The sequence below is a fragment of the Galeopterus variegatus genome, unplaced genomic scaffold (genome assembly GCF_000696425.1).
Source record: "Galeopterus variegatus unplaced genomic scaffold, G_variegatus-3.0.2 Scaffold1902, whole genome shotgun sequence".
Taxonomy (NCBI): Eukaryota; Metazoa; Chordata; class Mammalia; order Dermoptera; family Cynocephalidae; genus Galeopterus; species Galeopterus variegatus.
Window position 1 is genome coordinate 28381 of NW_007728013.1, and position 14524 is coordinate 42904.

A 14524-nucleotide genomic window follows, 5' to 3' on the forward strand; every position below is an offset into this window, starting at 1 on the left:
GGCTGTGGTGGGCCATCCACATGGAGGTGATGTTTTTGGCATGCTCCTTGGTGCTGGCAGTATGCCTGGTTTTGGGGTGTGTCTGGTCCCCAGTTCCATGCCTCACCAGGTAACCAGGTGGGCCCCAATGCGCTGGTGCCGTGTGCTTGGTTGTGGGAAGGGGGTCCAGTCCCCTTCTCCATACCTCGGGTCCCCAGGCAGGCCCCAAGGCACTGGTGTGGTGTGCCTGGCTGTGGGAGGGGGGTCTGGTTCCTGGCTCCATGCCTCAGGTCACCGGGCAGGCCCCGAGGTGCTGGCGTGGTGTGCCTGGTTGTGGGAGGGGGGTCTGCTCCCTTTCTCCATACCTCGGGTCCCCAGGCAGTCCCTGAGGTGCTGGCGCAGTGTGCCTGGTTGTGGGAGTGGGATCCAGTCCCCTTCTCCATGCCTTGGGTCCTCAGGTGGTCCCTGAGGTGCTGGCACAGTGTGCCTGGTTGTGGGAGGGGGGTCCATTCCCTGGTTCTATGCCCCTGGCCCCGGGGCAGGCCCCAAGGCGCTGGCAGTATGTCTGGATGTGGGAGTGTGGTTTGTTCCCCATCTCCAAGCCTTGTGTTCCTGGGTGGGCCCTGAGGTGCTGCTGGTGTGAGTGATTGTGGGTGGCGGTATGGTCCCTGGTGGGCCCCAAGGCACTGGTGGTGTGCCTGGGCCAGAACTAATTTTTTGTCCTTTGCTTCTAAAATGGGGGAACTTCCTGTGGGAACCAGTACTTGAGCTGTGTGGTCGAGCTAAATTGCTACTTTGCTGCTGTTTCTCTAGGGAAGGCTTTTTGTGCAACTCGGGGTTTAATGGTTGACCTTATAGGTACTTGCGGCTCTCCAGAGACCTGGTGCACCTGAGTTGTATAGAAACTCTGATCTGGATCTGAATCTTTTCATCAAACTGCACCCCATGCAATTCTGCATTCCTGACTGGTCCTGCACTGATTGGGGGGCAGGTCAGCTGTCCTTGCTGCATCCCAGTGTTCTCCTGGTGGGCCCGTCTCCCCCACCAGCCGTGCTCCAAACACTTCCCATGGGGCAGGGCCTGCGCCAGTCCTTTGCGATGACTCACTGGTCTCTGAACGGCTCCCTTTTACAGCTGTTCTGTCTCCTTGCTATTGCGTGTGTCCATGGGAACCCTGTTAGTGGTCTTGCTGTCCTGGGGGCCACCAAGGCCCTTTCTCCCCTTCCACCTCCAAGTAACTCATCTGGAGGGCACAGCTGCGGCTTCTGCCGGCTCCTGCTCCTTGAGCTCAGCAGCTCAAGCCTTAAAGCGGCCGTGGCACGAAACGATCAGAGCAGTTTTTTCTTTCTCTCATCGTGGCTTCTCCCACCTTCATGAACTCCACAGGTCTCTCCTCCCCTTCCCCTGAGCTCCAGCGGCCCCCGCTTGGCTGATGTTACATTTTTAGAGTTATAAATTCGTTGATTTGTGGGAGAGAGTGACGCTGGGGAACCGTCTATTCTATCATCTTAACCGGAAGTCCCTCCGCTTTTTTTTAAAACCTTCTCCTGCATTATTCTTCCAGAATTACTATAAAGGCATTTGGTCCAGTTATTTCTTTAAATCCTCCTGGGCATGTGAAAGGAGTTACATGCGGGTATAGACTGCCTTGAGGAGTGGTCCTGTCTTTCCAGTCTTGTCTCCCAGTGCAAGCCTGCGGCGTATTTGTTGGGGGGCCTATTTTAGGGTCTCCATTTAAGGGGTGTTTTTCTGTCCTTTTCTGTGTGTGTGGTAAAACATACATAACATAAAACTTACCGTTTTAAGTGCACAGAGCAGTGGCATTAAGCACATCCACACTGTTGTGCAGCCGTCCCCACTGTCCACCTCCAGAACTTTTCCATCTTCCCAGACTGAAGCTCTGTCCCCGTTAGACACCAGCTCCCTATTTCCCCTCCCCAGCCCCTGGTGATTCCATTCTACTGTCTCTGTGAATTTGACTATTCCAGGGACCTCACAGAAGTGGAATCGTATGGTACTTGTCCTTTTCTGACTGGCTTCTGTCACTCAGCATAATATCCTCAGGGTTCATCCACGGCGTAGCATGTGTCAGGATTTCCTTCCCTAAGGCAGAATCATACTGCTCTGTATGGACGTACTTGTCCTTTTCTGACTGGCTTCTGTCACTCAGCATAATATCCTCAGGGTTCATCCACGGTGTAGCATGTGTCAGGATTTCCTTCCCTAAGGCAGAATCATACTGCACTGTATGGACAGACCACGTTGTGTGGATCCTCTCACATGCTGATGGACAGCTGGCTTGTCCCCCTGGCTGTTGGGAACACGCTGCCGTGAACACGGCTGTGTTCTGCTCAGGGCTCTGGATCTCCTTCCAGACTCTGCATGTTTCTTATGAAGTTGATCCCAAGGTGTCCCACTCTGGTGGCTCTGGAGGATGTTTCTAAATGCACATCTTCTTGTCGAGGACTCTGAGTGTGTCCTCCTTTGGTCCAGGTCGACCTGGCTGCTCAGTACATCAAGTCTGCTGTGAAGAACGTGCCCTCGGTGTTCCTAATGACAGACTCCCAGGTGGCCGAGGAGCAGTTCCTGGTGCTGATCAATGACCTGTTGGCCTCGGGGGAGATCCCCGGGCTGTTTACAGACGATGAGGTGGAGAACATTATTTCCTCCATGCGATCGCAAGTGAAGTCCCTCGGCATGACCGACACGCGGGAAGTGTGTTGGAAATTCTTCATTGAAAAAGTGCGCAGACAGCTCAAGGTAGGGCTCCCCGTCCTGGGCAGGGTCCCAGGAGCCCAGCTCAGTGTCCTGTCACCTCCGGGGCTTGGGTCTTCACTCTGTGCAGAGCTGGGACTGTTCTTCACGAGACATGGAAACCTGTTAGGACAGTACGGGATGGGGAGGGAAGAGGTGGCCTGATGAACTGGAGACTGGAGATGGTGTCATGTGGACCGTCAGAGATATCTTGAGGCTAAAAGAAGTGTTGTATACACTCCCCCTCCCCACAAGCAGCAAGTTTAGGTCCGTACACCTTGACCTCAACATTACCTCCAGGGAAAGCAGGCTAAAGTACCCTGGTGAGACCGAGAGCACCTTGGATCCTTTGGTCCGGTCCTCTGCAGAGCTCAGCTCCTTGAGAAGGAAGGTCCCCATCCTGCAAAAGGGACCGCACGGCCTGTCTCCACAGCACCTTCTGCAGCTGGGGTCCCAGGGAGTCCCTACCCTGCCTGGAAATAAATTAGCCATGTCCTTTGGGAGCCAGCTGAGGCTCTGTGTCACCGGAGACCGCAGCCCTCCCTGTTCTCGGACATCATCCACCCCTGCGCATGCCCACTCGCCACTCCTTCCTCCAGCCGGCCTTTTTTTAGAAATAGCGGCCACTTCACGAGGGTTTGGGGTTTACCCTGTCCCCTCCCGTCGCTAGGGGGTGTCCTGAAGTCAGCTGAGCATCTAATCCGTTGTGATGCGATGACCTCCTTCATGCCCAGAGCCAGGACCGCGCCTCCCGGGCCCTCAGAGAGGAGACCCCGCAGAGTGCTCTGCTTCTAAGTGCGCTTCCTGCAGCAGGCGCAGATCTGGCCTCAGCACCGCCCTCCCTGGCTGAGTGGCTCGTCCGTGTCCCACCTCTATTCTAGGTGATTCTGTGTTTCTCCCCTGTGGGCTCCATCCTGCGTGTGCGAGCAAGAAAATTCCCTGCTGTGGTCAACTGCACGGCCATCGACTGGTTCCACGAGTGGCCAGAGGACGCCCTGGTGTCCGTCAGCGCGCGCTTTCTGGAGGAAACTGAGGGGATTCAGGTGAGTCACTGAGCTGCCTCTGCTGGCTAAAGAATTCATGCTAAAACAATCCGCAAAGAACAAAGCGTCAAAATGGTAAACAAAGTCAGGCAGCTGGTTTTTTGTCCCACGACCCTGTGATACTATGCCACAGGAACACTCGTTTCCAATCAGCTCCAGTGTGGCCAAGGCCCAGGGTGGACAGTGGATGCTGTGCAGACAGATGGGGCAATTGGGGCTTTTGGCCTAGTCCCATGGGTTGAGTTGAGTGTGTCAAGACTTTATTAACTGTGGTAAGTGTACACAGTGGCGCACTTTATTGCTTCGGGCCTCTGGCTCCAACAGGGCTCTGCCTGGGGCTGCTGCCTCGTTCACCCTTGACCTGCCCTACTTTCGAGCGTGACACGTAGTACATGCTCTGACAGCGTCTTTTCTTGTTGCCGGGAAACCGCCATTACACGCTGACCTCCCCTGACCCAGTCAGCGTGAGCAGCCCTAGGATAAGCCGCACAGAACACCACGTCTGGGTTTTAAATGCATATTCAGGGGCCGAGCCCGTGGCGCACTCGGGAGAGTGCGGCGCTGGGAGCGCAGCAGCGCTCCTGCCGCGGGTTCGGATCCTATATAGGGATGACCGGGTGTGCTCGCGGTGCTCACTGGCTGAGCGCGGTGTGGCCGGTCTCAAAAACGACAAAAAATAAATCAATCAATCAATAAATAAATGCATATTCAGGGGCCGAGCCCGTGGCGCACTCGGGAGAGTGCGGCGCTGGGAGCGCAGCAGCGCTCCTGCCGCGGGTTCGGATCCTATATAGGGATGACCGGGTGTGCTCGCGGTGCTCACTGGCTGAGCGCGGTGTGGCCGGTCTCAAAAAGGACAAAAAATAAATCAATCAATCAATAAATAAATGCATATTCAGTTATTAAGTAGGATAGAGTAAACCTGAAATTAGCGTCTTTCCTAGCTTTTAACAATGGGAAAAAGAGCCTGCTTGTCATTAGAGCGTCACTACGACATCGGCCATGCCCAGTAACCCTGCAGTTCAGACCTTTCCCTTGGGGCACAGATTTGGGTTAACAGTTCCCAAGACCTGGGCCTCCTAGGAGCAGGCAATGACCCCATCACTAGCACCAGCGAGGGCTGCCACCTACCTGCTGAAGAAGTGTGCGCTGGGTGGATTCATTTATAATTTAACCTGAATTAAAATTAATATTGCTTGGGCAATTTCTGAGGCCAAACTCCCAGTGCCCATCTCTGGGTCGATGGGCAGTCCCAGGCGGCTGGGGGAAGTGTGACTAAATCCCAGGGCCTGGCACAGGAAATCACAGTAAAGGTTGCTAAATTCCTGGGATGCAAGGACACATTCTCAGCCCTGCCCTCCCCCAGCTATGCGTGTGTGTGTGTGTGTGTGTGTGTGTGTCAGAGGATGATGATACAAAGCTCTGCTGTGTCCCCGCCCTGAGCTCAGCCCTTCAGTGGTGCGAGGTCACCTCATGCCCGTAACAGCCCCGGGAGGCATTGTTCACGAGTCTTTTTCGATGGCTGAGCAGGGCCTTGATGCATCTCGTCCGGGGTCCGGGCGAGTCCAGGAAGCCCCACCTCGCTGATCCACCGTGGCCAGCAGCAGCCCCTCGGTCCTCTCCAAGAGTAAGGCCGGGCCCCACAGGCCCCGGGTCGTGCGCATGGGCCCCAGGGTGACTTCGCCCATCTGGTCTTTGTAGCCGGAGGTTAAAGCATCCATCAGTCTCTTCATGTCGTATGTGCACACCACCGTGAACGACATGTCCAAGGTGTACCTGGCCATTGAGAGGCGCTACAACTACACCACCCCCAAGAGCTTCCTGGAGCAGATCAAGCTGTACCAGAACCTACTGGCCAAGAAGAGAATGGAGCTGGTCGCCAAAATTGAGAGGCTGGAGAACGGCCTGATGAAGCTGCAGAGCACAGCTTCCCAGGTAGGAGAGACGGGGCTCGGGCCGCGGTGACACCGCTGTCACAGGCTCCTACGGGAGAATGAGAAACGTCCCCTCTCAGACAGTGATAGTATACATGTTCTAATACTGAAAACTAGATTCCAGATGCTTCCAGATGCTCCTCTTCAGTGGCTGCTTTGCACAGGCGCCGTTCCCAGCCCTGCGCGGGTGACCTCTGTCAAGTCCAATGCGGTCAATGAAGACGCGTCCATTCTTAAGTGCCATCTGCGCCGTGCCCAGCTCAGAGAGCGTCCTCCACACTTTCTTTTGCTGTATTGATTTTTAAGTCTTCTGCCTGGCTTTAAATATCCTCCATAATGCAGTCCTGGCCTTTTTCTCTTGACTGCCTGCTCGTGGCGCCTCTCGGGGAGCCTGGTAAAGAGCTTCCTCCTCCAGGCCCGAGCTGTGAACGAGCCGGGGCCTCCTAGTGGCTTCCGAGGGGGCTTTTTGGTCCCTGCCCCAGCTTTCCCTCTCACTCTTCCACCAGCCTGAAGGGCCCTTTGCTTCCCTGACCTCCTCCACACTGTGACTCAGTTGACCTTTTTTTAACCAGTCACCTTGATTGCCACCCCCTTGAGCACCAGGAACATGTCTTATACTTGTGACCTGGTGTACACAGTCAGTGCTCAATAAATACTCACCTTTGAGATACTGAAAAGACTTCCTCGGGAGTGGTAGGCTGCCGGCCCCCCCGCCGCTGTGCTCGGCCCCTCGTGCCGTCCTGTGGGAGCCCCACTTGCCTGCATCTGGGTTCCTCTCCCAGGTTGACGACCTCAAAGCCAAGCTGGCGGTCCAGGAGGCCGAGCTCAAGCAGAAGAATGAGAACGCCGACAAGCTGATCCAGGTGGTGGGCGTGGAGACCGAGAAGGTCAGCAAAGAGAAAGCGATCGCCGACGAGGAGGAGGTCAAGGTCGAGGTCATCAACAAGGTGGGTGCGGAGCAGGAGGGTCGCTGTGCACGGCTGCGCTCGGCTGGACGCCCCGAGGGGTCAGCTGCCCCCACAGGCGCTGGGGAAGGCTGAGGCTCACGGAAGAGGGCGAGTTTCCCAAACCAGGACCCTGGAAGGAGGGCATCACGGTGCGGGCCCCTGCTCAGAAGAGGGCTTTCCTTAGAGAAATGCCCACACCTGCAGCCGAGCTCCTCAGAGGGCTGTCCCCAGGCCATGGTGGAGGCCCTGCTGGGAGCCCGGAAGACATGTAGGTTCTCAGCTCAGCTGAATAGCGCCTGCATTTTAACACACGACAGTGATCTGTGATCCGTGAGCACGTCAAGGTTTGAGAAGCTTCACTCCACTGGAGCCTGGTCCTCAGACCTGCTGCTCTGGGCTCCCCCAGAGGTTGGACGTCACTGGCCCGGGGTGGACTCCTCGCTGGTTTGGGTGTCGTCTGACTTCTCAACCCTCTCCCCACGCCTTTTGTGTCGTCAGTCCCATGTCTATATAATTTTTTTGGTGGTGGAGGGAGACGGTGGGCTGGTACAGGGCTCAAACCCTGGACCTTGGTGTTGTCAGCACCAGCTCTAACCAGCAGAGCTAACTGGCCAGCCCAGTTGTTTAAATTAGGGGTGTTCTAGCAGTTGCCTGCTGTCTCTTGAGACGGCCGACGGCAGCCCAGCAAGTTGGTTTTACTGCCTTGGACAGAGCCTCCTTCCACAGGCCGGTAGGAGGCGGGCGCCTGCGCAGTTTCCTCCTGTGCTGGGGCGTGGAGGGGCTCAGGCCAGGCAGGGCAGCCAGGAGCTCATTTTCACCTGAACAACCACAACCCTGTTAGGCAGATGGGGAAACTGAGGCTGGGGGTGGTTGTTAACTTGCCCGAGATCTCAAAACCAGCAAGTGGCATAGTCAGGATCCAGGGCAGGACGCAAGCCCTGAATCCTTGGTTTCTGTGATTCGCTGTCTGATGCTGACACGCAGCTGTTAACATCTGGGTGCCCTCATCTCTCCAACCCCTCCACCCAGAAGTGTCCCAGTCAGGGATGCTTCAGGGAGCACATCCTGGGTGCTGCCCTTGTCACAGCCGACTGATTTAGTGCCTCCCACCCCCTGGTCCCACGTTGTTCCCAAAGTAGGGTGTGAAATGGGATTCTGTGGAGGGCTTTTTGCCCTGGCTGGGGCAGAAGGCTGCCCCCATAAGGGAAGACTTGCAGAGAGAGACCCTCTCCTTCCGTCCTTTCTTCTTGGGGCCCAGCAAAGCCCTTAGCCCCTCGAGATGCTGTTCCTTGCTGATAAGATGCTGAGCTCTAGCTGGGCTCTCTGCCAGCCATCCAGAGAATGACCGTTTTACCCATAAGTGAATGAAAGAACGCACGCATGCCTGAAGGTGGTCTTCCTTCCTTAACGGGAGGATGAGCCGTCTGCTCTGAGATGTCCATTTTGGAGGGATTGATTACACAACAGTCCCAGAGACAAGAACACCTCAAAGCCAGGGGGTGGTCTGGGCGGCCCCCAAATTTCCCCTCCCGTCTTACAAGCTCGAGCCAACAGAACAGTTCCCATTCCGGAACCCCAATGCTGCAGATGCATTCTGCTTGCTGGAGGGCTGGGGGCGGCGGGCTCCAGAGGGTGACCGAGCACATGCAAAGGGGTGTCAGTGCGTGGGGTGCAGGTGGCAGATGGGGCGGATGCATGGACGGGGTGCAGCCTCCTGTGGCAGCCCACCCACCGGGGCCTGGGCTGCGGGTGAGGGGAGGGCTCACACACGCCCCATGGACAGACAAGCAGGTCTGCATCGTCCCCCTGTCTGGCTCCCTCCAGAATGTCACTGAAAAACAAAAGGCTTGTGAGACGGATCTAGCCAAAGCAGAACCGGCCCTGCTGGCCGCACAGGAAGCTCTCGACACTCTGAATAAGGTAAAGAGGGGAAGGAAAGAAAAGGGGCTCTGGCCCGAGTGCGGAGGAAACGGCCCTTGCCGTGGGTTCAAGTGGGGTCACCCTCACAGCAGCTGTCACGGAGGGCCCAGGCTAAATCCCCATCAGACGCACCCTGTTCCTTGTTTGCAGAACAACCTGACAGAGCTGAAGTCCTTCGGGTCCCCCCCGGATGCCGTGGTCAACGTCACCGCCGCCGTCATGATTCTGACCGCCCCCGGGGGCAAGATCCCCAAGGACAAGAGCTGGAAGGCTGCAAAGATCATGATGGGCAAAGTGGACACCTTCCTGGACTCCCTGAAGAAGTTCGACAAGGAGCACATTCCCGAAGCCTGCTTGAAAGCATTTAAGTGAGTTGGGGCTCGGTCATGCTGCCCAGGGTTCTCTTCCTTTCCTCATCGCGTCAAGGTGCTGCGTGGTCCGGAACCTTCTCCTGCCAGTAGCTGGCCCCTAGAAGTGTGCTTGCTAGGGGAGGGGCGGGGTCTTGGGCTGAGCAGGATGAGGTGCAACCTCAAAGACAACAGGTGACCTTCTGGGCACATCCGGCTGCACCTGAGTCATCCAGGGTGTGGAGGTGAAGCGTGGCCTCAGCTCCCGGGAACTCCGTCACCCTCTGTCTCCCCCACTTGAAGGAATCTGGGGCAGGTGGAAAGGCCTGTGGCTCAAAATCCAGGCAGCGCCTCCCTATGCAGCACCTGGGGGCCAAGCACAAGCTGACCCCAGGCTGACAAGCAGAAAACCTCAGGCCACAGGACCAGGAGACAGGCCTGTCCCTGTGAGAGCAGCTGACCATGCACACACACGCACACACACACGTGCACGCACACTCGCATGCACAAAAATGTACACACCTGTGCACACCTACACGTGAATGTGAACATGTGTGCACACACTCAAGTGTTCATTTGCCTGAGGCTCCATCGTGCATCTGTCTTTCCACTGGTCCCACTGTACAGGTCCCACATCTGGAGGGAGCCCCCCCACAGGGCAGTGACTCCCTCCGGAGTGGGGGGGAGGGTCCGTGGGAAGGGTGTCACAGAGACTTCCATGAGCTGGCATTCCCGAGGCACCCCAGTCTGTAAGCATGCCAGGCCTGTTTTCCACCCCCTGTGACTCCCTGTCCAGCCATCCCCTGGCAACCCAGCATCAGGGCCCTCTGCCCCTGTCTGGGAAAGAGGGCCACACCCTGTGACCTCAGTGACCCCAGGTGGGACCCCAGTGTCTCCCAGCTCCCACTTGTGAGGAAGAGGTTTGGACTATTGAAAAACATTTGGTAAATATAGAATAGTTTAAAGAATGAGACAAAAAAAAACAAGAAAAACACTTGTAGGTCTATTACCAGGGTGTGGGCACTATCGGCATGTATATTTCTTTTCAGTCTTTTTTCTAAGGTTTTTTTTTTTCACAGTTGAAATAATACTGTACATACATCATTATTTACTCTGCTTTTATTTTTTGCTTAACATTCTGGGAGAAAACACCTTTCCTTATGTTGTTAAGGCTCTTCATAAGCTCGACTGTTCAGCTGCTGTACAGTCTTGCTGTAGATGAATCATGTTTACTCATTTCCTCCTGCATCGTTGAATTTTTAGGCTCTTCTGTTTTGCTATTATAAGCAATGCCTTGAACATCCTCTCCTGCCACCCAGCAAACCTCCAAACTGCCAGCATCCCACACTGATGTGCGTTTGAAAGACGCCAATTCATTTTGGTATTAGCCTAAACAAAGCACAAAATAAGCCATAGGAGAAATGATGGGCTATATTCCAACCTAAATTTGAATTGCTTTTCAATTAATATTTTAAATTATCTATTCAAATTTCTTCCTGCAGACCAGTTTTGTTATATTTAATGATATTGTCAAAATCTTTTTAAAAAAATACTAGTTTCTAGAGCATATGGACTGCACCTGTGGGCATTTTTCTTGGTCACATTGACATCCCCCTAACGTATGACACCTGCAACATCATCTCTTATAAGTCTCATTCCTAAAACCTTATCACCTTAGCTCACGGTGCCCGTCTTGAAAAACCGGGCAATGCCACCTTGGGGAGGCAGGAAGGGCAGAGGGGGCATGCGGGGGGTCGTCTCCAGGGCCAGCCTGGCTCTGTGTGAATCCCAGACCTGCACCTTCAGGGCTGTGCCACCTTGGGTGAGACTCTCAGCCCCTCTGGGCCCATTTCCCCACAGTAAGATGGAGCGGGGCTCTGGTGCAGTCTCCACGAGCTCCCAGCGCAGTGCTTGGCACAGGTCGCCGACGCGACAGCGTGGTCAATCAATCCTGGTTCTACCACTTCCTGTCGCCGTTACTTTGGACAAGTCACTGACCCTCTGGACTCCAGTTCTCCTGCCTATGATGGAGTCATTGAGAGTTAAACTGAGATCAGCTACATCACATGCCAGGAACACAGAGGAGAAACGACGCTAGTTCCCTTCCCTCACCTAGAACTACTTCCACTCTCCTGCGCACCCCAAGTTCTACTTCAGAGCCCCAAATTTTGTCTTCTTTTTCTTCTTCTTTTGTAATCATTGAGATACAAAAAAACAAAAAAATCAGCCTTCTCCCCTAGTGTTGCTTGTCATCAGAGGCCAACGCAGAGCTGAGGGCGGGGAGGTGGACCCGCCAGCCTGCGTCCCAGCAGAGCCCGCGTCAGTGCCCGCTGTCCCTTCCCAGGCCCTACCAAGGCAACCCGACGTTTGATCCCGAGTTCATCCGCTCCAAGTCCACGGCGGCCGCGGGCCTGTGCTCCTGGTGCATCAACATCGTCCGCTTCTACGAGGTCTACTGTGACGTGGCCCCCAAGAGGCAGGCCCTGGAGGAGGCTAATGCAGAACTGGCAGAGGCGCAGGAGAAGCTGTCCCGGATCAAAAACAAGATCGCCGTAAGTGCCTGCTCGCCCACGTCCCTGCGAGACACCGCAGCCCCTCGCTCGCGCCGCCGGTCAATATCTCTGCTGAAAGCAGGTTGGCATGGCCTGCTGTCATGAATTATTGAGCAGCGAGAGAGACTGCAGGCAGGGGCAGGGGCCAGAGCATGCCAGGGGCTGCCCTTCACGCTTGGCGGGGCTCTCGGCCTTTATGGGAAGCCCCGCTCCAGGCTCCGAACTCCTGCTCCCGGTGGAACTGGGAATGCCTGGCCTCCCCCTTGTTTCTCCAGGAACTCAACGCCAACCTGAGCAACCTCACGTCTGCATTTGAAAAAGCGACAGCTGAGAAGATCAAGTGCCAGCAAGAGGCAGATGCCACCAACAGGGTGATCTCGCTGGCAAACAGGTAGCTGCTGCTCCCACCCCCCATCTCCCTGAGACCCCCCAGAACAGCCTTGGGAGGAAGAGGAAGGAGCCCAGGCAGAAGCAGCAGGTTGCAGCTCTCACATTTTGAGCTCGAAGTAGTTAGGATCAACCTTGGGTGAGGTCTACTGCGCATTCAGCAACCTTCACCATACATGACCTATTGCCGTGCAGAATTCTGAACAGCCCGACGCTGTCCGGGACGCCATGTCCCAGGGTCTGGCTCTGGGCAGCCCTTCATTATAACCCTCTCTCACCCACACACGGCGGGGGGCACAGGCTTCCAGGAGCACTTCACAGCCAGCAGACACTCATCTTATAGCTCCCACCATGGATTTGGGCTCTAGGGCAGCACTGTCCGCTGGGGAGAGAATGTGAGCCACGTCTGTCAGTTTAACTTTTCCAGTAGCCACATTAAAAAATAGAAAGACACAGGTGAAGGCAATTTTAATTCTGTATTTTATTTAAGCCAAATATCCAAAGTATTATCGTTTCAACAAGTAATCAACATAAAAACTATCTAAGAGGTATTTTACCGTGCCTATTTTCATCCTGAGCCCCGGAAACCCCGAGTGTATGTTATGCCCAGAGCACACCTTGGTTTGGGCCGGCAGCGTGTCCAGCGCTCAGTGGCCACGCAGGGCTCACGCCTGTGTAATGGACGGTGCAGCTCAGGGCTCTCTCTTCACATCCTCCCACGCGAGCGCCGCGAGCCTGGGCAGAGCATCAGGTGGAGTCGCTTCTCGGGCCGGCTTGTTCCTATACTCTCCCCTCCCCAGTGGGCTGGCAGCTGCTCATCGCTCAGTTGTCAGCATGACGTGAGAACCCTGGAGCAGCCCAGGCTGCAGGAGACCGGTCCCCAGCGTGGTGCAGACATCACTGCGTGGGTCTGAGGGATTTGACCTCACCTGCCAAGAAAATCAAAGTGGCCTCTAAGTCATTGGGAAGTAAGGGCTGCTCAGGTGATGCTCTGACAGACCTCGGTGGGCATCAGCAGGTCAACAAATACGGCGATGCTTTGCGCCTCATCTAGGGTCAGAGACCAGTCCTTGGGCTGATGGCCTGAGAAGCACGAAGCCCTCCCTGGAACCCCCACTCTGAGCAGAGCCAGGTGCTGTCTGGATGCCACATTGTCCTGTGGCCACTGTGGTCCCCATCCAGACCCAGCACCCGCTAGTCAAGCACATGCTCACTGGTGCCCAGGGAGCATCCCCAGCCTGTGGGCAAAACAGTCAAATAGCGTCAGCATAGACAGGACGTCAACACGGATGCCTGGGGAAAGGGAGGCACAACGTTCCCAGGCACCACCAAAAAACGTTATTTTTGTTTCCCTAAAGCATTTATTCCCCCAAATTCCCCAAAGCATTTTCATTGTTGAGCCACTGAGCCAAGTGAGGATTTGAAACTGAAGAGCACAGAAGTTTAAAGGTGGAGGGCTGGGCTTCTGGTCCACTCCTCTCACTTTACTCAAATGCATTTTATTTTCTCATGTTCCCATTTCAGGCTGGTGGGAGGATTAGCATCGGAAAATGTCCGCTGGGCTGAGTCGGTGAAGAACTTCAAAAGCCAAGGGGTCACGCTGTGTGGGGACGTGCTGCTGATCTCTGCCTTTGTCTCCTACGTGGGCTACTTCACCAAGAAATACCGAAATGAGCTGATGGAAAAATTCTGGATCCCTTATATAAATCAGTTAAAGGTAAGAAGCGCAGTCATGTTCGTGGCTCAAGAGATCCAGGGAGGTCCCTGGCAGGGCAGACCCTGCCACACTGCACCTTCGCTTCTGTGGCCATGGCCCAGTGTTGCTGGCGCTGACATCATTTCTGACCTCGTTACAAAGCTGCCCCACTTCTGGTCATGCAGATGGCTGTCTTCTCCCAGATGGCTGGCTCATGCAGCGTCATTTGGAGAGCTGTTTTCCATTGAGAGATGAGGTCACATCACCCCTCCTAAGAAAGAGTGCCCTTTCCCTGGCAGGTCCCCATCCCAATCACGGAAGGCTTGGATCCCTTGAGTCTGCTGACGGATGACGCAGACGTGGCCACTTGGAACAACCAGGGCCTCCCCAGCGACCGCATGTCCACTGAGAACGCCACCATCCTGTGCAACACGGAGCGCTGGCCCCTGATCGTGGACGCCCAGCTTCAAGGCATCAAGTGGATCAAAAACAAATACGGGAGTGAGCTGAAAGCCATCCGTCTGGGGCAGAAGAGGTGCGTGGGGGGCAGTGCTTGGAAACCCACTTTAGGCATTTCACATTTGTCGAATGGATGGGTGGATCTTTAAATACAAACACTAGCCCACAGGGTGAAATACTTTGTCCTGGGGAACAGCATGGTGGTAGGGAATTAACCCGGGGCTCTCTTTCCCCTTACCAGCCGCTCCCGCAGAGGAGAACTGCGAGGCGGCTGAGGGCCTGGGTTTGTGTCCTGTTCGGCAATTCACTGGCTGGTCATTTTCTCGCATCGCACGTGGTCTATTTTCTCATCGTAGATGAGAAACCATGGCTGTAACAATAGGGTAACAAAGGCTGCCCCGCTGCCATCCTTGAGCACCGGGATGTCAGATGAGATGCGGATGTGAAAGCGTTTGGCTCCTTTCAGGAAAGGATGAACCGTGGAGGGAGCCAGCTGCGGGCTCCCC

General features: G+C 55.3%; 2 protein-coding genes across 2 annotated transcripts in view; one reads left to right on the forward strand and one right to left on the reverse strand.

Moving 5' to 3' along the window:
- Positions 1–14524, forward strand: part of DNAH17 (dynein, axonemal, heavy chain 17) — a 64315-nt gene that overhangs the window by 28095 nt on the left and 21696 nt on the right. Inside the window, exons 21-30 of the mRNA XM_008579506.1 lie at positions 2473–2739; positions 3615–3776; positions 5478–5711; positions 6493–6657; positions 8482–8577; positions 8728–8945; positions 11269–11476; positions 11752–11867; positions 13388–13580; positions 13859–14094. Of these exons, the coding sequence (XP_008577728.1) occupies positions 2473–2739; positions 3615–3776; positions 5478–5711; positions 6493–6657; positions 8482–8577; positions 8728–8945; positions 11269–11476; positions 11752–11867; positions 13388–13580; positions 13859–14094 (1895 nt within the window). The remainder of the gene's footprint in view (positions 1–2472; positions 2740–3614; positions 3777–5477; positions 5712–6492; positions 6658–8481; positions 8578–8727; positions 8946–11268; positions 11477–11751; positions 11868–13387; positions 13581–13858; positions 14095–14524) is intronic.
- PGS1 (phosphatidylglycerophosphate synthase 1) overlaps positions 12399–14524 on the reverse strand; it is a 51949-nt gene continuing 49823 nt past the window's right edge. The window contains exon 9 of the mRNA XM_008579502.1: positions 12399–12792. The gene's annotated coding sequence lies outside the window, so the exon portion shown is untranslated. The remainder of the gene's footprint in view (positions 12793–14524) is intronic.